This window comes from Rhinatrema bivittatum, chromosome 4, assembly GCF_901001135.1.
Source record: "Rhinatrema bivittatum chromosome 4, aRhiBiv1.1, whole genome shotgun sequence".
Taxonomy (NCBI): Eukaryota; Metazoa; Chordata; class Amphibia; order Gymnophiona; family Rhinatrematidae; genus Rhinatrema; species Rhinatrema bivittatum.
Genome location: NC_042618.1, coordinates 453355479 through 453379888, shown reverse-complemented (window position 1 = coordinate 453379888; position 24410 = coordinate 453355479). Strand labels below are relative to the sequence as shown.

The following is a 24410-nucleotide window of genomic DNA, read 5'->3' as shown; positions in this document are numbered from 1 at the left end:
GGGGACAATGAGGTTTTGGGGTAGGGGATGTGGGGGAAGGTGGAGCTATAGGAAGGTGGGGATAGGGGGGCTGTTGTGTCTGTGGACCCTTATATTGGGGTGAGATTGGCTCTACCTGTGGGAAGGAGCCCCACAGGTTTCCACCACCAGCAGGCGGACCCTGGTGAGACAGACTGGGTAGAGACTTCAACCATACCAGCCCTAGTTCTCCTCGGGTTAAGCATTTGGGTGGCGGGGCTGGCAGGCGAGGCTCTCTGAGTGTAGACAAAGTAGCAGAGTCCAGGGCTAGGCAATGGTCAAAGGCGGGCAGCAGACTGGTGAAACGGAAGTCCAAGCAAGAGACAAAACCAGATTTCAGTCCAAGAAGCAGAATAGGAGGAGGATCTGGCTAGGCAGATGAGACAGGAACAAGCTGGGCAGGCGAGGCAGGAACAGACTGGACAAATGAAGCAGATAGCAATACACACTACGAGATATAGGAGGACCTATTTCTGAGGCGAGGAGAGGATGTCTGAGAAACCCTTATATAGGTCCCGAACCGGTGATGTCATTAGGTGCTGCAGCCTTTTCCCACTGCAGGCCCTTTAAATGTCAGGTGGGTGCACACCTAAGGAAGGCTGCGGGGACACTGCAGTCGCTGCAGCATCCTGCCGCGTGGAGAACAACAGCAATGCCCGGCATTGGCGGTGAGGTGTGTGGCTTGCGTGAAAAACGCAACAGTACCTCCTTTAAGCCCCCTCCCTGAGGCTTTGGGTTTTGAGGGGTACCGATGGTGGAAATCTTTCAACAGGTTGATGTGCAGTATATTGGATGATGGCTTCCATGAGGTCTGTTCTGGACCATAGTTTTTCCAGGAGACCAAGAATTCTAACTTGTTACTTCTTTAGCGAGAATTTAGGTTCTGTTAAACCTTATATACTGCATTTTCCTTGGATGCAATTTCCATGGACTCTGGTAGTGCTCTTGTGGGTCAAGATAGTACCAGGGGCTTAAGTAGGGAGACATGAAACACATTGTGAATCTTAAGAGTGGGCAGAAGCTTCAGCTGGTAAGTGACAGGATTGAGTTGTTGTACCACTGGAAAAGGTCCTATGAAGCGAGGTGCCAGTTGTAAGGAGCAAACGTGAAGGCATAGGTGTTTGGTTCTCATCCATACCTTGTTCTTCAGTTTGAATTAGGGAGCTGGCCTCCTTCTGGCATCGGCGACTTTCTTAGCTTTCAAGGTCGCCATAGACAGCGAAGTTCTTCAGCGGAGGTTAGGGTTACAGGGAAGATACTGTTAGTGGAAGTGGCATAGGAATATGAGACTGTTTCCCATATGCAATTTGGATGGGGGTAGACTCAATGGCAGCATTAACATGATTATTGTGGGAAAACTCAGCACATGGGAGCCGGGATGCCCAATTGTCCTGGCTTTCATTCACATAAGAGCGTGGAAAGGTTTTGAGTGTCCTGTTAGTGTGTTCTGCTTGGCCATTGCCTTGGGGATGATATGCAAGCAATCGTGGTCAGGTTCAGGCAGCAGGTAATTGTGGTCAAGTCCAGGCAAAAGGTCAGATCCAGAAGTCAGGCCAAGGGTGGATGAGGATACACAAAAGACACTGGACGACATGGGCAGTACAAGGCAAGGCTGGACAAGGAAAGTTGGATGAGACAAGGCTGGAAAGACTGGAGAGGCAAGGCTGCAGAATCAGGAACGCAGGACATAGGAACCAGGAACTCAAAGGCAACATGCACTGCTAAGGCAGGAGACTCATTGCTGAGGCGAGGTAGTACTGCAAGGCACTTGCTTAAGTAGACCGGTCAACCTGATGTCATTGGAGAGTTTGCTCCGATTTCCCGCTGTGTCCACTTAAGGGATAGTGGCGGGAGCAGTAGCTGGTGGTGTCTTGGGCTGAGCTGGGTGGCGTTCAGAGCAGGAGGCTGTGTGCACTTACCATGGGACAGGTAAGCGCCTACCTTTGGGTCGGCGCTAATTTCTTCCGGCACTGGGAAAGTGCACAGAAAAGCAGTAAAAACTGCTTTTCTGTGCACCCTCCGACTTAATATCATGGCGATATTAAGTCGGAGGTCCTGAAGAGTAAAAAAAGTTAAAAAAAAAAAATTTGAATTCGGCCCGCAGTTGTCGGGCCGAAAACCGGACACTCAATTTTGCCGGCGTCCGGTTTCTGAGCCCGTGGCTGTCAGCGGGCTCGAGAACCGACGCCAGCAAAATTGAGTGTCTGCTGTCAAACCTGCTGACAGCCGCCGCTCCGGGCTAAAAGGAGGCGCTAGGGACGCGCTAGTGTCCCTAGCGCCTCCTTTTGCCCGATTCTACCGCACCACCTCATTTGAATACTGTATCGCGCGCACCAGCCAGTGGCCGGTGTGCGCGCCGGGAGAGAGGGCGTTCGTCCATGCTCCTGCGTTTTTACTGAATCGGCCTGAAAAATAGCAAAACAATAATAATGGGTGATTTCAATTGCCCCGGTATTGACTAGGTAAAAGTCAAATCAAGACATGCTAAGGAGGTAAAGGTTCTAGATGAAATAAATGACTGCTTCATGGAGCAGCTGATATAAGAACCGATAAAGAGAGAATTATTTTAGACCTAATCTTTAGTGGAACACGATTTGATGAAAGAGGTAATGGTGTTCGGGCCACTTGGCAATAGTAATCATAACATGATCAAATTTGACTTAATAACTGGAGGGAGGACATTAAGAAAATCTACTGTGATAGTATTTAACTTTCAAAAGGGAGATTATGAGAAAATGAGAAAAATGGTTAGGCAAAAATTGAAACGAGCAGCTGCAAAGGTCTAGTTTACATCAGGCATGGACATTGTTTTAAAATACCAACTTGTAAGCCCAGACCAGATGTAGTCCATGCATTAAAAAAGGTGGAAGGAAGGCCAAAATACTGCTGGCAAGGTTAACATATGAGGTGAGAGAGGCTATTCTAGTCAAAAGAACATCTTTAAAAAAATGGAAAAGGATCCAAATGATCCTTCCGAGTTCCCTCCGAGTTCCAAATGATCCTTCCGAGTTCCCTCCGAGTTCCCTCCGAGGCCGCTCCGAAATCGGAGCGGCCTCGGAGGGAACTTCCTTTTGCCCTCCCCTCACCTTCCCCTCCCTTCCCCTACCTAACCCACCCACCCGGCCCTGTCTAAGTCCCCCCCTTACCTTTGTCGGGGGATTTACGCCTCCCAGAGGGAGGCGTAAATCCCCGCGCGCCAGCGGGCCTCTTGCGCGCCGGGACGCGACCTGGGGGCGGGTACGGAGGGCGCAGCCACGCCCCCGGACCGCCCCGGGCCATAGCCACGCCCCCATACCCGCCCCCAAAACGCTGCCGACACGCCCCCTAAACGCCGTGACGACCGGGCCCGCCCCCGACACGCCCCCCTCGGAGAACCCCGGGACTTACGCGAGTCCCGGGGCTCTGCGCGCGCCGGTAGGCCTATGTAAAATAGGCTCACCGGCGCGCAGGGCCCTGCTCGCCTAAATCCGCCCGGATTTGGGCGGATTTAGGCGAGCAGGGCTCTGAAAATCCGCCCCATAATTTGTATCCTGGTTTCACAGTGTCTCAATGGTTAACCTCCTTTCGCCATGTTTCTGAGATGCCAATTATATCTATCTCTTCATTCATTGCTATGCATTGTAACTCTTCCATCTTATTTTTTAGACTTCTAGCATTTGTATACAGACATTTCAAAGTATATACTGTATTTTGATTGTATTAACAAACTGATTATCAGTTGACAGGTATAATTTGTAATCTTTCTGCGCTGTCTGCTCTTTACTTAAATCACCTGGGCTATTTTAGCATTTATTGTAACCTCTCTATCAGTTTTGTTAGTATCATTCAAAGACATATCACTCTGAACCATGTGCTTCTGAGCAATTGTTAGCTTTCCTCCATCATCTAGTCATCCCATCATCTGCTCTATCTCCATTTTAAAGTATAGTGCCAGTAGCCTGGTTCCATTCTAATTAAGTTGAAGCCCAACCCGCCGGAATAACCTTCCCTTCCCCAGAATGTTCCCCAGTTCCAAACAAATCTAAAATCCTCTTCCCTGCACCATTGGCTCATCCACACATTTAAACTCTGGAGCTCATCCTGCTTCTGGAGTCCTGTGCATGGAATGAAGAGAATTTCTGAGAATGCAACCCTGGAGTTTCTGGATTTCAATTTCCTATCTAGGACGGTAACTTTTAAATGGGAGCACATGTGCATGCGTTGTCGGCCCACTACCAGGAACACAGCTATTTTAGAGCATACATGTGTATATGCCTACGTGTTACAAAATAGCCTGGCCACTCGCAAATGTGCACTGAATTTTAAGTAGGCGTGCACATGTGCACGCAAATGCTGCTTCTACTGCTTAAGTGGGAGAATTTTAAAAGGGATGCACACCAACACCATTGCCAGTTTTCCCAGTTTGCTCAGTTAAGGAATAGGTCTGCCAGTTTGCCCAGTTAAGGAATAGTCTTCCTTTCCTGTTAGTCCCGACCCTTAAAACTGTTATGGCAGCCGGCTGCGAGGCCTCGCAGCCGGCTGCACTTACTGCCCGCAGTGGCCCCAGTCTCCTCTGCGGCTCCCCGCGCCGTTGCCATCCTCCTCTAATGTGGCGGGGAGCCGACAAGCCCGTCACCGCGCCGCCAGCCCCAGCTCCTGCTAGGCGTGCACGCGGCTCCACCCCCAACTTAAAGGGGCCACAGCAGGAAAGGCCTCCGGTGACCCGGACGCTCTCCAGGACCACCAGCATTATTTAAAGCAGCCCCTGCTGCCCAACCTTTGCCTCAGCAACAGGTCTCACTCCTTGGAGTTGCTAGTTGCTCTGCAGTTCCTGTCTCCGTGCCTTCCAGCCTCTGTGTCTTCTGTTCCAGCCTCTGTGTCTTCTGCTCCAGCCTCCGTATCTTCCAGCCTCCGTGTCTTCAATTTCCATCTCCGTCTCTTCCACTGTCCGACTATGCCATCGAATTTCGGACCATGGCCATGGAGCTGAATTGGCAGAAGGATAGCTTGAGGAGCATCTTCTTAGAGGGCCTATCGTCCTGTATCAAAGATGAGCTGGCTGCTCGGGACCTCCCAGACTCTTTGGATGCGCTCATCAACCTCGCCGGTAGGATAGACCATCACCTTCAGCAGTGCGCCCAGGAGTTGTGGGGACCTCACAGACTAGTCCCTCTTGCACCGTGCTTTTCCAAGCCCCTGTCGGCACCTCCACCAACACCTGAAACCATCAGGCAGGAGGAGCCCATGCAATTGGGAAGAAGCCCCCTGATGCCCGAAGAGAGGCAGCTTTGCCAGACCTTAGGCCTATGCCTATACTACGCTGGGAAAGGGGCATTACCTAGCTCGATGCCCTGAAAAATCAGGAAACTCCAGGGCCTAGGACCAACCGGGGAGGTGGTTCTAGGTTACACCAGGTCTGCTCCCCAACTAGTCCTCCCAGTAGCCTTGGCCTTGAACCTTGAGGAGTTTTCCACCCTGGCCCTTCTGGACTCCGGTGCAGGGGGGAACTTTATTATGAAGAGTCTAGTCGACCATCTCAGCCTGCCAACATAGCTACAGGGTATCCCTTTGGTGATCTCCTCAATATCTGCGGATCCCCTTCCTGGGCAGATCACCAGGACCACTCTTCCCTTATGTCTCCAGACCGCTGGTTAAGAACATAAGAACATGTCAAAGAGCTAACCTTTCATGTGATTGAAAGAGCCGTCCATCCAATTGTCCTTGGAATGCTCTGGCTTCGTCTGCACTCTCCCTCAATCGATTGGGAGACACCAGTTGGCCAAATGAGGTCCTCATTGCCACCATCAGTGCTTCCTCCCGGTTGCGTGCCCGCCCTCGGTACACATTGCTGTTGCCTCTTCGGGTGTACTTCCTCAATATGCCAGTTATGCCGATGCATTCTCCAAGGAGAACGCGGAAATCCTGCCAGAGCATCACCAGTTCGATTGTGCTATCAGTCTGCTTCCTGGTACCGTACCTCCGCAGGGAAATGTGTACCTCTATCCCTTCCTGAGACCCAGGCCATGGCCAGACACATCCAAGAGAACTTGGAAAGGAAGTTCATTTGCCCGTCAACCTCACCGGCAGGAGCCGGTTTCTTCTTCGTGGCCAAAAAGGACGGTACCCTCTGGCCCTGCATTGATTACAGGGGGCTAAACGCCATTACGAGGAAGGACCAGTAACCCTTACCCCTTATCCCAGAGTTGCTGGACCGGTTACAGGGTGCCCACATTTTTACTAAATTAGACCTCCAGAGGGCGTACAATCTCGTCCGGATTAGACCTGGTGACGAGTGGAAGACCGCTTTCAGTACCCGTGACAGCCACTTCAAATACCTGGTCATACCCTTCGGCCAGTGCAACGCCCTGGAGGTCTTCCAGTAAATGATGAATGAGATCTTTTGGGATCTGCTGTACACTAGCGTAGTGGTCTACCTTGATGACATACTAGTTTTCTCTAAGGATCTCCAGTCCCACCATGTGACGTCCGACAAGTCCTCCAACGCCTGCATGTCCACAAACTCTATGTGAAGCTGGAGAAATGCATCTTCAAAGCAGAATCTCTTCCGTTCCTGGGGTACATCATCTCCAGCACTGGGTTTAAAAATGGATCCAGATAAAGTGGCCTGTATTCGAGACTGGCCCCAGCCATCTAGGCTTCGTTCTCTACAGAGGTTTCTAGGATTTGCCAACTTCTATAGGCATTTCATCCCTCGCTACTCCCAACTAGTCACCCCTCTTGCTGCACTGACCAAAAAAGGAGCCAATAACCGAGAGTGGCCGGTGGAGGTGCTGGATGCCCTTTCCAACCTAAAACAAGCCTTCCTCTACGAACTCTGCCTCCATCACCCGGACCCTGCATGCCCTTTTCTTCTGAAGTTGATGTCTCTTCCATCGTGGTCAGGGCAATCTTGGGCCAACACTCTGCTAAAGGCATTTTCCATCCTTGCTCTTGTTTTTCCCACAAATTTTCTACAGCGGAAAGAGGTTATGGAATTGGGGACAAAGATCTTCTGGCCATAAAATTGGCTTTCGAGGAATGGCAACAGTGGTTGGAGGGAGCACAACATACAATCACTGTCTTCACTGACCATAAGAATTTGAAGCACCTCCGCCATGCCCATCGTCTGAATCCCTGCCAGGCTTGCTGGTCTTTGTTTTTTTAATCGCTTTGTGGTGAAGTACAGACTAGCCACCAAGAATATCAGGGCGGACACACTCTCTCGTGTCTCGGAGCTCGAAGACAATCTGGACCCACCTCTTTACATCATCGACCCAGCTCGTATCCTGCTCGCTGCCTCCCAGGTAGTTCCCCCAGGAAAGACGGTGGTCCCAATTTGTCTTCGACAACGAGTATTGGAGTGGGCCCATGACTCCAAGACTGCCAGCCATCCAGGCTGGACACAGACCCTGTCTTTGCTCAAACTATACTATTGGTGGCTGTTAATGGACAAGGACTTGAAGGCCTATGTGGACTCATGTCCCACCTGTGCTCGACAGAAGCCCTTGGTGGGACACCTTGGAGGTTGTTACAGCTGCTGCCTGCCCCCAAGGAACCCTGGACTCACATTGCTACCGATTTTGTGGTAGATCTCCCCCTCTCTAGCGGCAACCGAGTGATTTGGGTCGTTACCGACCACTTCCCCAAGATGGCTCACTTTATTGGCCTCCTGGCACGCCCATCCGCTCCAGAACAACCCATATCTTCCGCCTCAATGGACTACCTCGTCACATTGTCTCGGACTGCGGAGCCCAGTTCACGGCTAATTACTGGCGGGCCCTCTGTTGCAACTTTGGCATCAAATTAGACTTCATTATGGCCTACCACCCTCAAGCCAATGGCCAAACAGAACAGATGATCCGTACCCTGAAAACCATTTTGCGGACCTTCATAAATGACCGTCAAGATGATTGGGCCGACCTCCTCCCATGGGCAGAATTTTCACATAATTCTCACTCTAATGCAGCTACAGGATCTTCTCCCTTCTTCAGCGTTTAGGGGAGACACCCGCTCCCTCCACTCCTGGTGCCACTGTCTGTCCCTTCCCCAGCCGCTCAGCTAACAGCACGTGAGCTTCAGGCACTATGGGCCCAGATTGAAGCTATGATCCACAGGGCGGCCCAGAAAGCGAAAACCTTCACCGACAGGCACCATCGCCCTGCCTCGCAATTCAAGATCGGGGATAAGGTATGGCAGAGCACCCGCAACCTACGACTTCGGGTACCCTCTATGAGGCTAGCACCCCGCTACGTTGGCCCCTTCTCCATTCTGCGACAGGTCTCCCCTGTTACCTATCAACTGCGCCTTCCTCCGTCACTAAGAGTTCATATGTCTTTCATGTCTCCCTATAAAACCGGTAATCCTGTCCTGGCCCGGTCGTAAGCTGCCAGATCCGCAAAGGGTCTCTTCAGAAGAAGAAGAGACTTATCAAGTAAAGGAGATATTGGATGTCCGTCAATGAAAAAGAGGTGGGGAGTACCTGTTAGCGTGGGAGGGGTATGGTCCGAAAGAAAATTCTTGGGAGCCCATATCCAATATCTTGGATGAAAAACTCCTTTTGGACTTCCACATTGCTCACCCAGGGAAACCCAAGCCTCCGGGAAGGGGGCTTAGAGGAGGGGGTACTGTTATGGCAGCTGGCCACGAGGCCTCACGGCCGGCTGCACTTACCGCCCGCAGCCGCCCCGCTCTCCTCTGCGGCTCCCCGCGCCACTGCCGTTGTCCTCTAACGCAGCGTGGAGCCAACAAGGCTGTCGCCTGCGCTGCCAGCCCCAGCTCCTGCTAGGCACGGGCGGCTCCACCCCCAACTTAAAGGGGCCGCGGCAGGAAAGGCCTCCGGTGACTGGATGCTCTCCAGAACCACCAGCACTATTTAAGGCAGCCCCTGCTGCCCAACCTTTGTCTCAGCTACAGGTCTCACTCCTTGCAGTTGCTAGTTGCTCTGCAGTTCCTGTCTCCGAGCCTTCCAGCCTCCGTATCTTCTGCTCCAGCCTCCGTATCTTCCAGCCTCTGTGTCTTCAATTCCCATCTCCGTGTCTTCCAGCTCCGCTCTCATGTGCTCCTCTTCCTCAGCTTGCTTATCTGGTTCTGACTCAGCTCGTTCCTGGATTCTGCCCTACCTGCTGCCTGCCCCGACCTTTGACCCGTTTTTGGATCTTCCTGCCCACTGCCGGCCTTGACCCCTGGTGCATTTGACTCTGTCTTCCCTCTCGATGTCTGACCAGCATCTAAGTCCTGCCCAGCCCGGCACCCAAGGGCTCAACCTGCGGGGACGAGGGCTGGTAAAGGTGAAGGTCCTGTTGGGTCTCCATCTCCGGCGTCCACCTCCCAACGACGAGGGCCTGTGGGTGATCCACCTACAGGAAACACCAATCTCTTCTCAGCCCAAGGGTCCACCGACTGCGCGGTAGTGCAACAAAAACTGTGCTGATCCATAGTAGAAGTAAAATTTTGCGGCAAGGGATCCCAGTGCATGCTAGTTCATGTACGTATTCACACAAAACTTTCAGGTTAAAATCTTGGATCGCTCATGTCCCTCCCAGACCACGCCCACACCCTGCCCCTTTTCAGAAGTTCCAAGGTGCACACAGCAGCATTTACACGCCTATCTGGGTGTCTTTCAAAATCCACTTGGAATGCGCTGGCCCAATGTATTTGCATATCCCCTGAAAGTACGTTCAAGCAGCATTGTCTGAATTATCAAGGATGCTCACCCTGTAAAAATGCTGCTAGCAGTAATTTTTTTAGGAATTTGGCATGTTTAGTTTTGATTGTAATAATTACTACCCTTTACATAAGGCTTGGGGGTAACCTGCGCGTAGCAGCATTTACTACCCTTAACAGAAAGTTACCAAGTGATCTTCACACCCACCAGGCACTCAGCTATCTACATTTCTAATGATTGAATCACCCACTATAATGGACATCTTAACCCTTCCCTCCTAGGCACATGGCCCTGGATGCACATTCTCAATGAGAGAGGATAAGGCATCATCTGGAGGGCAGAGCCTAGCTACAGGATCATTTCCTGCCACATTAGGATGATGATCTCTTGAAAGGTGGCCTTGCTGCTCCGAAGCAGCACAAGAGCTGCTTGACTGGAGTTGGGACCACGCTACTATGTTCCTGAAGGTCTTCTCTATATACCTCTCTGTCTGCCTCATCTCTTCTAGGTCTGCCACACTGGCATCTAGAGATTGGACATAATCTCTGACAGCCAGGAGTTCTTTGCACCAGTTTCGCACACACAGCATCTCACCAACAGGCAGATAATTGTTCATGTGGCACTTGGTACAAAAGACTAGATAGTCCCCAACTGGCTGCTGGACTTCTGTCTGCATCTTTATTTTATTAAGTTGCTAAAGTTTTAAAGCTGATTTCCTAGCGTGTAGACAGATGGAATCAGGACTAGTGACTTTATGCTCCCCTGCCAGCAGATGGCGATGGAGCAAGCTGATGTCACAGTATACATAACCCTTCAGTGACCCCAGCCTGCCAATATTCTCCATCTCCAGCAGATGGTGAATGTGCATCTCCCTATGGGGATTGCTTTGAGCTTTTTGAAAGGAGAAATTTGAAATTCTAAATTCGGGAAAAGAAAGCCACACTCTCCTGCAGTGATACCTAAAGGTCCTTCCCCCAGTTGAGAATTCCTGAGTTAATTTCTCTGGTCCCTCAGGTAGCTTGGTCTGGTAACTGGGTTTCCCCAGCTGTTAGCTGTTAGCTGAGCTGAAAGGCAGCAGGTGCAGGAGGCTGAGTGTGGTGGTGACAGCAGATGCCCTCTCCACCCACAGTTAGAGACTGTCTCTGTACTCAGCCGGTAAGCACTGAGCTCAGGTAAGGTTTAAAAAAGAAGAAGAAAGTTTTACCTGAATCAGAGACAATTAGAGGGATTTCATGACTTCTCAGCGCGCCATGCCGACATTCATTTCCGCTGCCATTGGGGTTGGGGATCTGGGCAGCCTGGCAGGTTGAGCGGCCCCTGGTGGGCTAGGTCTCGCACTTAGGATTTTTTCTTGCACGCTGCGTGGTAGACTGCAGCGGCCGTTTTCATGTGCTCTTGCGCATGTTCTGGTGCCCTCTGTAGGCCGTCGGTGTGCGCAGTGTGTCGGCTCTGCACACACGTTGCCTTGCCGCACTTTCTTCTAGGCGTTTATTTTTTGGGCGCATTTCATTTTTGAGCGCCATCCATTCCGACGCACATTTACCGCAGCGACAGCACTGGTAAGCAAGAAGCCTAAGCTTCTTCCTATTTGTGTTGCCTGTCATATTAGAGATAGGAGAGCCTTGCTGATTCAGCTGTGTGAATCCCTCAGCTTACTTTAAGCCATTGTTAAATTTATAGATTGTCCCTCCCGACGCAGCCTTCGGGCTAAACACGGGGTCCGTGTCGGGGGACCCTGAAGCAGTTATTTACTTGTGCATGTTATGAAAATAGGAGTGGCCTACTTGAACGTTTAAAATAAACTCTTTGATGATTAAACCATTGGACCTGCATCCTCTTTGCACTCCCTGTGGACTGTATACTAATATTTGGAGTGCTGCTCTGCTCCTCCTGTATATTTGGATATCAAGAAAGTATATGGCAATATTCCATTTATTTTGTTGTGCCCAAGAAGGAGGGCTCTTTTTATCCCATCTTGGATCTCAAGATGATCAGCCGTCACTTAAAGGTAACTCATTTTTGAATGGAAACCTTTCATTCTGTAATAATGGCGGTACAGTCGGGGGAATTTCTGACCTCCTTGGATCTATCAGAGGCTTACCTTCATATTCCCATCCAATTGGAACACCAACTGTTTCTACGCTTTGTGGTATTGGGGCACCATAATCAGTTTTGGGTGCTGCCTTTTGGTCTTCCCACCACTCCCAGAACATTTTCCAAGATTATGTTGGTGGTAGCAGCAGCCTTGAGAAAAGTAGGATTCCTGGTGCACACATATTTGACGACTGGCCAATTTGAGCCAAATCTCAGGAAGAGAGCCCCTGGTGACAGAAGGTGATCTCCTTATTGCAGGAGCTCGGTTGGGTGGTGAACTTGACCAAGAGCAATTTTCAATCATCTCAGTTGTGGAGTATCTGGTGGTCCGAATCAACACGAAACAGGACAGAGTTTTCCTACCAGAAGTTCGGATCCAGAGATTGATGTCTCAAATACCTACAGTACATGAATGTAATCCACTTTGAAGCGTTGAAAAAACTGCAAATAAAAAAGCAGAATATAAATTTAAAAAAAAATAAATAAAAAATAAAGTGCATCAATTGGTGAACACCATACGCCCGATGGTGTGGTTCTACCTACAGGTACTCGATTTGATGGCAGCTACCCTGGACATGGTCCATGGGCAAGGGCACATATGTGTCCTCTTCAGCGCTCTCTGTTATCTCATTGGAACCCATAGGATTATGTGGTTTGGCTTCACTTGCCAATGGAAATCTGCTCCCGCCTCCAGTGGTGGGTATAGGAGGATCATCTGAGAAAGGGAAATCCCTTGACATCTCCAGTCTGGTTGGTACTCACAACAGATATACGTCTCTACAGTTGGGGGGGCTCTCTGTCTGGAGTTAACGGCCGAGGGCGCTGGAATGCTGAAGAGTCCCTCTGGAATATCAATCTCCTTGGAAGCCCAGGCACTATGACTTCATTGCTTGCAGTTCAGCCACAGGCTGCAGAATCAAGCGGTTCCCGTGATGTTGGACAACACAACGACGGTAGCCTATATCAGTCACCAGAGAGGAACCAAGAGCCAGCAAATGTCGCAGGAAATAGACCAGCTGATGGAATGGGCGGAGGGTCATCTGCACATGATCTCGGCCTCTCACATTGCAGGAAAAGACAACATAAGAGCGGACTTTCTCAGCAGGGAGAGTCTGGACCCAGGAAAGTGGGTGTTGTCAGCTGAGGCATTTCAGCTGATTGTGAATCTCTGCTGGCGACTTCTCAAAATGCGAAGGCTCCTCGCTTCTACAGTCACAGGAGAGATCCATGGTCTCTGGGAATAGATGTTGTACAGGTCTAGCCGGAAGACAGATTGTTTTATGCCTTTCCGCTAAGGTCCTTTCTGGGCAGGATAATTTGCAAGATTGAAGGCCACAGGGGGCTAGTACTCCTGGTGGCGCCAGATTGGCCCAGGCATTCATGGTATGCAGATTTGTGATGACTCCTGGTGGAGGCCCCCCTTTGTCTTTCGCTGCTCATAGATCTGCTTCAGCAGGGACCGATTCTTCATGAGGATCCAACTCAATTCTGTCTTACGATTTGGCCCTTGAGAGGGCTCACCTGTTAAAGTGTGGTTATTCCTCTGCAGTGATTGCCACTTCACTCCATGCTCGTAAGTTCTCCACTTCCTTGGCTTAAGTGCGGGTTTAGAGAGTTTTTTAGGCCTGGTATGAGGAGCAGGGTGTTCTTCCTCGTTCAGTTAAGTTCCCTCTCATTCTGGATTTTTTCAGGATGGATTGATAAAGGCTTGATCCATAATTCCTTGAAGGTGCAGGTTGTGGCTCTTGCCTGTTTCAGAGGCCTGGTAAATGGTGTTTCCTTGTTGTCGCATCTTGATGTGGCCCATTTTTTGAAGGGAGTGAAGCATCTTAGGCCTCCCTTGCGGTTACCGGTTCCATTGTGGAGTTTAATTTGGTGCTGGACTTTTTGGTGGGCCCTACGTTCTGACCACTGCATAGCCTTTCTTTACGGTTGTTGACTTTGAAGACTGTGTTCCTAGGGGCTATTTGTTCTGCGCATTGGATTTCTGAGATGCAGGCATTGTCTTGCCGGGAGCCTTTTCTTTGGGTGACTCCGGGGGCATTACAACTGCGTACTGTTCCATCCTTCTTGCCCAGGGTAGTCTTGGACTTTCATTTGAATCAGTCCATCTCCTTGCCAACCCTGGATAAGGTCAGGGATACGGAGGAGTTTCGCCTTTTGCACTCCTTGGATGTTAAGCATCTTGTCGTGCGGTATCTGGAGGTCTCTGAGCCTTTTTGAAAGACGGATTGCCTGTTTATTCTTCATGGCGAGAGTAGGCAGAGCGCTCAGCTTTGCGGGGTACCATAGCCCGTTGGATTAAGGAGGTAGTTACGGCCGCATATGTGGATACTGGAAAGCTGTTGCCTATTCAGATTAGGGCTCATTCAACTAGGGCTCAGGCAGTGTCATGAGCGGAGGTTAGTCTGTTGTCTCCCATTGATATCTGCCGAGCTGTGACGTGGTCCTCCTTACACACTTTTTCCAGGTTTTATCGTCTGGATGTGCAGGCCCAGGAGGATGCAGCCTTTGCACGTGCGGTGTTGACTGGACTGCGGGCAGCCTCCCACCCTGTTGGGGAGTAGCTTTGCTACATCCCACTGATCCTGAGTCCATCTGTCTACATGCTAAGAAATGGAGAAATTACTCACCTGTTAATTTTGTTTTCCTTAGTGTAGACAGATGGACTCAGCTTCCCACCCTCGGCTGCCCAAGGGATTACTGGTAAGTGTTCATCCAGTCCCTAGGTTGGGGTACCTATGTGAGTTCAGTGTTTATGGTTGGTTGAGTGCAGTTCTGGTTACCTGTTTTTAATCAAGTTTTTTGCTAGTCTATTCACAATTGCTTTTTTTTTTTAAATTTTTTATTTAACAAATTTTCAAATACATATAAATATTATATCTTCATGCAATACGTATAAGCAACAACTCTTATATACACAAAAGAAGCATAAAAAAAGAAAATTACATGGTTTAGGCTTATTACTTAGTCACAATACTTAGGGGGTCATTTTCTATGCGAATCTCATGCGAAAAGTCCCTTATCGCGTGCGATACCAAGATCAGGGCGGAGTTGGGGCGGCATCAGCCCCGGAAGAGGAGGAATTGGGGCGGCACCGGGGCTGACGCCGTGAAGACTTCGCCGACAGCGAAAAGTATGCTTCTTTATCGCTGGCAGTTTTGCGCTGAATAACTACACCTTTTATGGTGTAGTTTTTTGGAGCGACGCCGGCAGCGATCATACCGCGGAGGTACGATTGCTGCCAGCTATCGCAGGACTGCCCCCCACTTCGCCCCCCGTTACCACGGGATTCACGCCGCCATGGTGTTTTTGTAAACCTAGGCCTTAGGGGGCTATTTAACTGAGGAGTATTAAGTAATACATTCAGGAATAGGTATAGTCCTGATTAAGATGCATATCTAACATATTATTGGAGTCTGTGGGATTCTTTTTTATGAATTATAAGAATCAAGAAAAGCTCTCAATTGCTCTGGTGCAAAGAATAAGAATCACCATCTTTTTTATCAAGACATTTACAGGGGTATCTTAATAAGAAAGATGCACCCATTGAGATGGTTTCATTTCTCATTAAAAGAAACCCCTTACATCTCTCTTTAGTTACTTTAGATATGTCGGGAAACATTCTTACAGTTGAACCATGAAATTGGAATTTAAATGGCAGAAATAACAGGACATCAATTTACTAATGTCCTGTTCCACTATAAGAGAGACCCACAGAGAAGGACGATCTATAATTTCAGTACCTGACGATTCAAGAAAAGAAGTTAAATTTTGCATATCTAAAGGTAAACCTGCGGGTTCCATTATAGTATGTCTCTCATCTGAAGCTATAGGAATAAAGTAAACTTTATCAATGGAAACTTAGAATCTGATATTAGAAGAATTTCACAAAGGTATCTCTTAAGTTATTTCTGGTAATTTTCCCATAATTCTAGGAAAATTAATCAGTCTCAGATTTAGCCGTCTATTCCAGTTTTCAAGAATTTCCAGCCTACGTGATAGGGCTGTTCTATCTTTAACTGTAAATACCACAAAGGAGCAGGAGCTGCATTCAGCAATATAAGTATACACAGGAAAAGTGCAGAAAACACTTGTAGGTCCGAAGATTTATCAATTCAAACAGCAAATTTATTAATTATTCTTATATGGCAACTCCACTGGGTTTATAATAGCATCAGGCTGCATCGGGAGGGACGGATATCTTTAAACCAGCATTCGTATGCGCTTGTATATCAAAGCGTTTGTTTATCAAAGCTTCCAGGGAGCGCTCCGTATGCGTTTGTATATCAAAGCTTCCAGGGAGCGCTCCCTGGAAGCTTTGATATACAAACGCATATGAATGCTGGTTTAAAGATATCTATCCCTCCCAACGCAGCCTGACGGCAAAACACGGGTCCGTGTTGGGGGACCCGCTGAAATGCTATTATAAACCCAGTGGAGTTGCCATATAAGAATAATTAATAAATTTGCTGTTTGAATTGATACATCTTTGGACCTACAAGTGTTTTCTGCACTTTTCCTGTGTATACCTATCTTTAACTGTAGCCATATTAAAATTCTTAATTTGTTGTATATCAGTTTCCACTTTGGCTACAGACACCTTCACTACAGACACCTTCACTTTTCCCTTACGTTTTGGCGGCATATTATTCAGGCAATAATTCCTCGATAGATGGTTAGAGCAACTCAGCTACACGTCTCTGCTCAGGACGCCATCTTGCCCCTGGCAGTTCTCTCCACAGTTGCTTTTGAAGAGAATATTGGCAGGCTGGGGTCACTGCAGGGTTATATATACTGTGACGTCAGCTTGTTCCGTCTCTATCTGCTGGCAGGGGAGCATAAACCCACTGGTCCTGAGTCCATCTGTCTACACTAAGGAAAATGAAATTATCAGGTAAATAATTTCTCCATTATGGAGTAGGTATGTCTCTCAGTTTAATGAGTTTTAAATTAGTTGGTGATTAAAATCCAAGATTTTTAAATTGATAACTAGGTGACTCTTGTTAGCTTGTGAATGACCATCAACAATCACTAAAACCAGGGTTAATTTTATGTTTCACAAAATTGCAGATTGACTTGTATTTTCAAGATTTTCCTCCTAACTAGAGGGGGGGTGGGGATATTTATTTAACAGAAAAAGAGCCTGGGATGGGGGGGGGGGGGGGGGCTAGGTAGGAATCAGTCTATTGACTAGTTGTCCAGGAACCACTACTCTCACCTTTTCAGATCAAGTCTGTGACCTGTGCAAACTCACAATGTTAATACTTACAAGCAAATATTTAACTTATAGAAGCTCAAAAAATATCCCAAGGTCCTATTTCTAAACACACACAATTCTTAACACTGGCAAACAGCTACTGACTTATACAAGCTCATAAAACTAACTCAAAGGCTATTAATTCTAAACTCTCACAATTCTTAACACTGGCAAACAGATGCTATTTTATAGAAGCTCACAAAATAACCTAAAGTCCTATTTCTAAATACACAGGGACGATAAATATGTCAGTCTGCACCCAGTGTCATGGTCATTTTATAATATACACACGCATATGTGCACTACATTTTAAGTGGTCACATGCATGTGCACCCAAATCCTGCTTCTACCGCGTAAATCTGGTGATTTTAAAAGTGACACGCGCCAACACTATTTTCTATGGAACATATCAAGCATATCAACAGTCACAGGGCTTAAAAAACCTCCACATTCAATTATTTTTATTTCAATTCTGATTTCAAAAATCCTATGTACTCAATTTCTTATCTTTTTTCTTTTTTTCAAATTATTTATAAAATAAAGCTTATCATGTTGTCATTGTGTATCATCTCAAATCTTAAAACCATATAGCTGAATACCCAGATGCTATTAGTCTGGATGCTCAATGCCTTTTTTCTTCAAATTATTTATGAAATAAAACTTATCTTATTGTCATTATGTGTCATCTCAAGTCTTCAGACCATATAGCAAAATATCTGGGTACTGTAAGGCTGAATGCCCATATGCTGACGTTAGCCAATGTTTCACCAAATGGCTGTCTCAAGGCAGATTCTAAAGAATCAAAACACACAATAAAACATTTCGTAATCAGTTTGTAAAAATATGGGTGTAATATCTCCTTCAATACATTCTTTTAATCGCTGCAGTATGCCACACTTCTTCACAGCAGCTGAACCGCTGCTGACATCTTCAACAAAAAACGTGTGCGCGTGCGCATGCGCTCAGAATTTATGTGAATTTACAGCGTTGGATATTTAAATTGCACAGTATCGAATCACAAGGTATGAACATTGGCATTCTTTTATATGAGTTGATAACGTTTTTGAATACAGAAGAGGTTAAATAGATATTAGATATTTAAAGAGTTAGGAGTGGAATTGTGATATCTACAAGGAGCTCAATATAATGTCATGTTTGGTGTGGAGAAATATAACTTATTTTATTTATTTATTTGCGGCTTTTATATACCGACTTTCGTTTAGTAACATCACATCGGTTTACAGTTAACATAAAAAATTTAGCTAATGTGCTTTACAAATGAAACAATTGCCAAATATAATAACAAAACTAGATACATCTGAAGAAAATGTCAAAGAAATTAGCAAAGAGAATTAGTTAAGTCAATGATTAATTACAGAATTAAAACACATTTTCAACAAAGCAAATTAAAATATAATTTGCGAACAAGTTGAGAATATGAAAGATAACTGTTTATATCTCAAACTACGTATTGTAAGATGAAACACATATTGCATATATGAGCAGAGATTTAGGCTATATAAGACAGGAAGAGGATTATTAAAGACGAGGGGTATTAGATGGTTACGGATAAGGAACAGGAGGTAAATTTCTGTGGATAAGGCATATAATAAATATTGTAAGATAATATAAGTTGAGAAATGGGCAAAAGATTATAGCTCTGAATATTCGGAGGAGGAATATTATATGTCAAAATGTGGTAAGCTGAAGGGTGTAAATGGGGGTAAAAGGCGGATTATTAGGTGATTGCTTGTAGGAAAAGCCATGTTTTAAGTTTTTGTTTAAACTTTTTTGGGCATGATTCCTGATGGAGGTCAGAGGGCATGCTATTCCATCTTGTCGGCCCGGCTATAGACATGGCGCGTTGTCTAGTTGTATTGAGTATGGTGTTTTTGTGAGAAGGCTTGTGTAAAGTAGCAGCGTGTTGAGTTCTGGGTGGTCTTGCGTGTTTGCGGAAGTGTAGGGCATTATTGAGCCAGTGCATGTTTTCGGTATGTAGGGTTTTGTGTATTAAAGCCAATGTTTTGTATTTTATCCGTTGTGCAATGGGGAGCCAGTGTAAATCTTTAAGGATGGGTGTTATGTGTTCCGATCTGCGGGAATTGGTGAGTATGCGTGCAGCTGCATTCTGCAGCATTTGTAATGGGAGGATGGTCGTTTTGGGGAGACCAAGGAGGAGGGAGTTACAGTAGTCTAATTTTGTGAGGATAAGGGATTGCAGAACGGTACGGAAGTCACATTGATAGAGTAGTGGTTTTAATTTTTATAGAGTGTGTTGTTCTTTAGTTGCAGTGTAAAGATGAAAATCAAGCTTGTCCAATTGTAGAAAGGAACCAAGATAAGTACCGTATTTTTCGCTCCATACGACACACTTTTTCCCCCAAAGTGGGGGGAAAATGTCTGTGCGTCTTATGGAGCGAATATAAAAAAAAAACTAAAAATCTAACAAACCCTCCTGACCCCCCCAAGACCTGCCAAATTAATTAACTACAACCCCCCATCCTCCTGACCCCCCCAAGACCTGCCAAATTAATTTACTACAACCCTCTACCCTCCTGACCCCCCCAAGACTTGCCAAAAGTCCCTGGTGGTCCAGCGGGGGTCCGGGAGCGATCAATGGCAGCAGTAGCCCCTGTGACATAGTAAGGGCAAAGGGCCAACGGCTGCCAGTAATCAAAATGAAAGGTGGTGCTATTGGCCTTGTAACTGATGGCAATAAGGCTCCTTACCTTTTCGCCATCAAGGATGTCTTCGCGGCATCCACCCCAACCCCTCCCCTTCTGGTGCAGACGCCGCCCAGAACCTGCCCCGATCTAGGTATCGCACATGGAAAAGGGACTTTTTCACGTGCGATACCTTTGGAAAACGACCCCCTAAGTTAGTTATCCAGCCAGTTTTGAATATTGACCCTTAAGACTTTTTATTTTCATGTTAAGTAATATAGCAGATTTTTACGCTAAATTCTTAGCTTCAAATAATCTCAGTCTGAGGATATTTAAATTCTGCTTGTAACTAATGGAAATGGTACACAAGTGTTTCTTGAGTCACAATCATTTAATTGTTGAAAGCACACTTTGCTTTCTCTTTGTCTCTTCTTTTCCCTCAAGCTATAATAGGCCCTGAAGGAATTGTCAAATAATGAATTAGTTGACCTAGGCTTGTAGTGGAGGGAGTTTCAAGATTCCATTCTGCTTTCTTGAAAAGAGCCTCTTGGGTATTGTGAGCTTTAGACACATGCAGGCATTTAATTTGTCTTGTAGTTTTAAATGTCACATAAAGTTCAAAAAACAGATCATTGATCTATTAAACCAGGGTCTAGGATGTTTTATCTTCCTAATGGGATAACATAGAGAATCTGGATTTGGGTTTGATCTATGGCCTTGTATAACATGCTTTACATTTTTTGTTTAGGCAGTTTGGAAGGGTTTCCTCTTGCGGCAGAAATTGGCCAGTGCTTTTGCTGAAGTTGAAAAAGACAGATTTGAGGAGGAGTTAGAAGAAGTGAATTTGGAAGATTTTACATTTGATGAAGTAAGTAAAATTAATTATGTAAAAACATATTTTAGAACACAGTTTTATTCTGTTTCTATGTTATTACTTATTTTATCCCCCTTCTATTATCTTCATTAATTATGACACTCATTTTAAAATAAACTTTATAACTCATATTTGAAATATTACTGTATAGTCTCTGATGAAAAGTCACATGCCAAGTTGGAGGACAATTTTAGAACTTTCCTAGAAATCTTTTGAACAGGCACTGGGATTTTCCTTTGTGCCTCTGGATCTGTTCCTTTTCAGTGTTTTCTTGGTCCAGCAGAGGACAGGGACATTTTGACAGATTGCTGCTGTGCATTTTAGGCCTTCAGCCTTCTTTGGACTCCTTTTCACCTTTCCAATAGCATTTTTCTGTCAGATTTTTTAAATTTTATTTCTCTTAGTCTCAATAGTTAAAATTTTAAGCAGTTTTTTTTTTCTCTTGCTGCATTTTCCTTTTTTTTTTTTTTTAATACATTCCCCTTTGAGTTTGATTTGAAATTTTTTGTCCATAGAAAGCAAACCAGCAATTGCAAAAGATGCCCACAGTGTTCCCCGAAGATGCTTTAAGTGTTTGGGTGAAGGCTACACTATCTTGACTTACATATGCAGTACAAAAATGTTACCACAGTTTGGTGGGACTCAGCAGGAGAGGCCTACCTTACTGGTGCTGTTAAGTCCAGCTTGAAGCTGGTTTCAACGCCTACTAAAAAAGGAGTCAACCACGGTTACTCTGATGGGCAGGACTAAAAGTGATCCTCAGCTACTTCAACTACAAGGATAGGCCCTGGAGTAGGGAAAAATCTTGTTCCTCCCCCTTGAATCACCATCGCAGGGCCTCAAAGGATTTATCTTACTACTTACAGCAATCAAATCAACAAGCCTCCAGCAGTGATATCAGTATCTCTGTGCTATCCTTAGGTACATGGCTTGGATGTTTCAAAGCAACTGTGCCTTGAGGACTGCTGGATGTTCCTGTCCAAAGCCTACCCCTGCCAGTGTCCCAGTCACCTTCCCCCATGCTTCAAGCAGTACCCCACACATGGCCATAATAGAAGTCTAATCCTTTATGAGGCCAGTCTTGAACTTATTACTTGAGACATTTTGATTGGATTTAGATAAGGTAGCGAAAGCATTCTACCAATGCTTTGAAGGCACAAAAATTACTTTTGTCGGGTATCTCTACATCTATGGGCATGTCGTGCCTTCCATGGGTGCCTAGTCAACTCCAGTTTGTGCACTGGCACCAACCACATTGAAGTTTGGATTGGTTATTTTGGCATAGGTATTCATGATGGCCATTTTAACTTTGATCTCAGGCTTTCATCACCAGCTACTTACCTGGTGAAGACTAACCTCTGACTCCTCCAAAACCAGTTGGTGGAATCTATGGCCCTAACCCTGATATTTCCTTGAAAAGTGGTTATGGAGAGGGCTGCATTCTAGACCTCCCCCTTAGGTTTCTTTCTGTATTCTGTAGGAAATTCTCCCTTCCAGAGGGGATTACTTTCCTATATGTTGGGGTTAATTTTCAAAAGTTTTCCATGTGTAAAATTGGCATATATGCATTTAAGTAACGTGAACTTGTATGCACGTACTTGCAGTATCATGTCTAGATGTTAGCAGGGGAAAAAAGGACAGTATAGGGACATTCTGGAGCTAGGTTAGGAATTACGCACACAAGTTGCTATTTCGTAAGCAATATTTGTGCATATGTTACCAAACTTGTCAGTATGCTGTTACAGCTGTGGACCTGGCTAGGGCTGGTGAACCCCCAAAGGGGCAGGACTTCTGGACAGATTCAGACAGGACTAAGGATCTTCGGCCTATACCAGCCACCTTCCCCTCAGGTTGGGCCTTTAGATTCTGGCAGCTGGCAAGACTTAGACTGTGGCTGGTGTTGTGGTGCAGGTTGGACTTAGAGACCAAGCAAAGGCAGGACCGGGGTCAATGGCAGGCAGGAACACCGGAGCAGGCAGGAACACTGGAGTAGGTTGGAACGCATAGAACAGAATAGGACAAGGACAGGACAAGAATAAGACTAACCTAAACAGACAAGGAACACAAAAGCCCAAAGGCAACAGGCTAGAAAGCAGGCCAGAGAAGGCCACAGGCACAAACAGGCAAAAGCAGAAGGCCAGAGAGGCCACCAGAGCAAGGCTAAGGCAGAAGGCCTGAGAAGGCCAGAGGTTAAGGCAAAAGCAGAATGACAAGAGGCAAAACAAGGCTTGAAAGCCCGGAGGCCAGAGAGCAGTCCAAGGCAGGACAGGCCAAGCAGAGAGCTAGAGAACTCAATGACAAGGCAGAGAGCATAGCCACAAGCATGGTTAAATAGACAGAGCCCTGCTGAGTCCTGGGATCACGGAGACTATGACTGAAGCGAGAATCAGAGCAACTCCATGGGGACCTCTGATAGTTGGGAGGCTGCATAACAAGCAGGATCACAACATATAATTTTGCACCTGTTAAGTTGTGGAAGTGAAACTGCATTTGTCTTTTGTGGGCAGTTTTTGGGTGGGAAATCTGGGTTAAGTGCTGGAGGGCCATGGTAAACTGGTGGAAGTCTGGGAGAACTGGTGGAGGTGTCAATGAACTGGAGATTAAAACTGCATTCACATATGTACATGTATATTATAAAATGACTGTGTATCTGGGCGCAGGCCGACATACTGTGTGCAGGCAAATTTGTGCACGTGTGCCGGTTTGAAAGCTACCGTCATAAGTTAAACTATGCAAAAGTACATACAGAAACTCACCTGCACAAAGTTACACCTGCTTTTTGCAGCACATAACTTGTGCATAGCCTGCGTAGGTCTAAAATCTGAGGATACTGTTTACCCATAGACTTTATCCTAAGTTTTCAAAGCAGACTATGAGCTTTGAAAAATCATGCGGTGTCTCGAACTGCACATAGACATACACACCTACAGGTGAATTTTCAAACGATTTATGTGTGTAAATGTAACATACTATCATAGGAATGTTTAAAACCATTTATTTGTGTAAAGTGCACTTATGCGAGAAAATCCTATGGAGAATTCAATGGCATATATTGTAGCAATTTTCAAAAGCCCACTTACTGGAGTAAAGTGCATTTGCACGTGCAAAACCCAATTTTAAGCTAAATCAGGCAAATACTTTCACAAATCAAAAGTATATGTGTAAATGCTTTCTCCATGGACAAGCAGAAAGTATTACCGCCACACAAGCAGGTTTCATCAGCCGATGGCAACGTTTTGGAATGTGCTCTCTCAGAGCTCAGAAAGAGGAAAAGTCTTTCAAGCATGCGTGGGAGTTCCCATGCTGCCACTGTTGCGAACTTCCCTTTAGTCGTTTTATGGTCGCTTCAGAAACGATCTGAATTTTTTGGCTTTCTCTGTTGTTGCTACTTTCTTTTCATTTTCATCATTCTACTCCCTTCAGTTTCTTCAATTTTTCTTCTTTCAATTTCAAAGAAAAAAAAGGTAATATATTTTTTGGCAGGTAGATTCTCTGTCATGGAGAAATCTTCAGGAGATGGTAAGAAACAATTCAAATTATGCAACAAATGTTGGCATAAAATGGCAAGCCAGGACCTCCATGAATTGTGTTCAAGATATCTTGGGCCTGAGCTTGTTACTTCAGATTCATGCGGTCCATGCAGTAGAATGACCTCATAGGGCTGTTTCTTCAGCTTTTTGAAATTAAAGTCAGAGATATCTTCTTTCTCCCATAGAAAGAAATCCATCTCAAAGGGAACTGCACCTAAAGGGTGAGACTCCAAAGAGGGTACAGAGAGGAGCTCCCCATCTCATCACTCCAATAGAAAAAGGCAAAGGCATTATTCGCCTTCAGAATTGTCACTTAAAAAGCGTATTT

At 46.2% G+C, this 24410-nt stretch overlaps 1 protein-coding gene across 5 annotated transcripts in view; it reads left to right on the top strand.

The window, feature by feature from the left end:
• Nucleotides 1–24410, top strand: part of LRRIQ1 (leucine rich repeats and IQ motif containing 1) — a 455984-nt gene that overhangs the window by 173974 nt on the left and 257600 nt on the right. For 4 of the 5 annotated variants that reach the window (XM_029597083.1, XM_029597081.1, XM_029597080.1 and 1 more), the window contains exon 17: nucleotides 20427–20546. The exons of the other annotated variant lie outside the window; for it this stretch is intronic. In XM_029597083.1, coding sequence (XP_029452943.1) covers nucleotides 20427–20546 — 120 coding nt within the window. The remainder of the gene's footprint in view (nucleotides 1–20426; nucleotides 20547–24410) is intronic. 5 annotated transcript variants of the gene reach the window in all.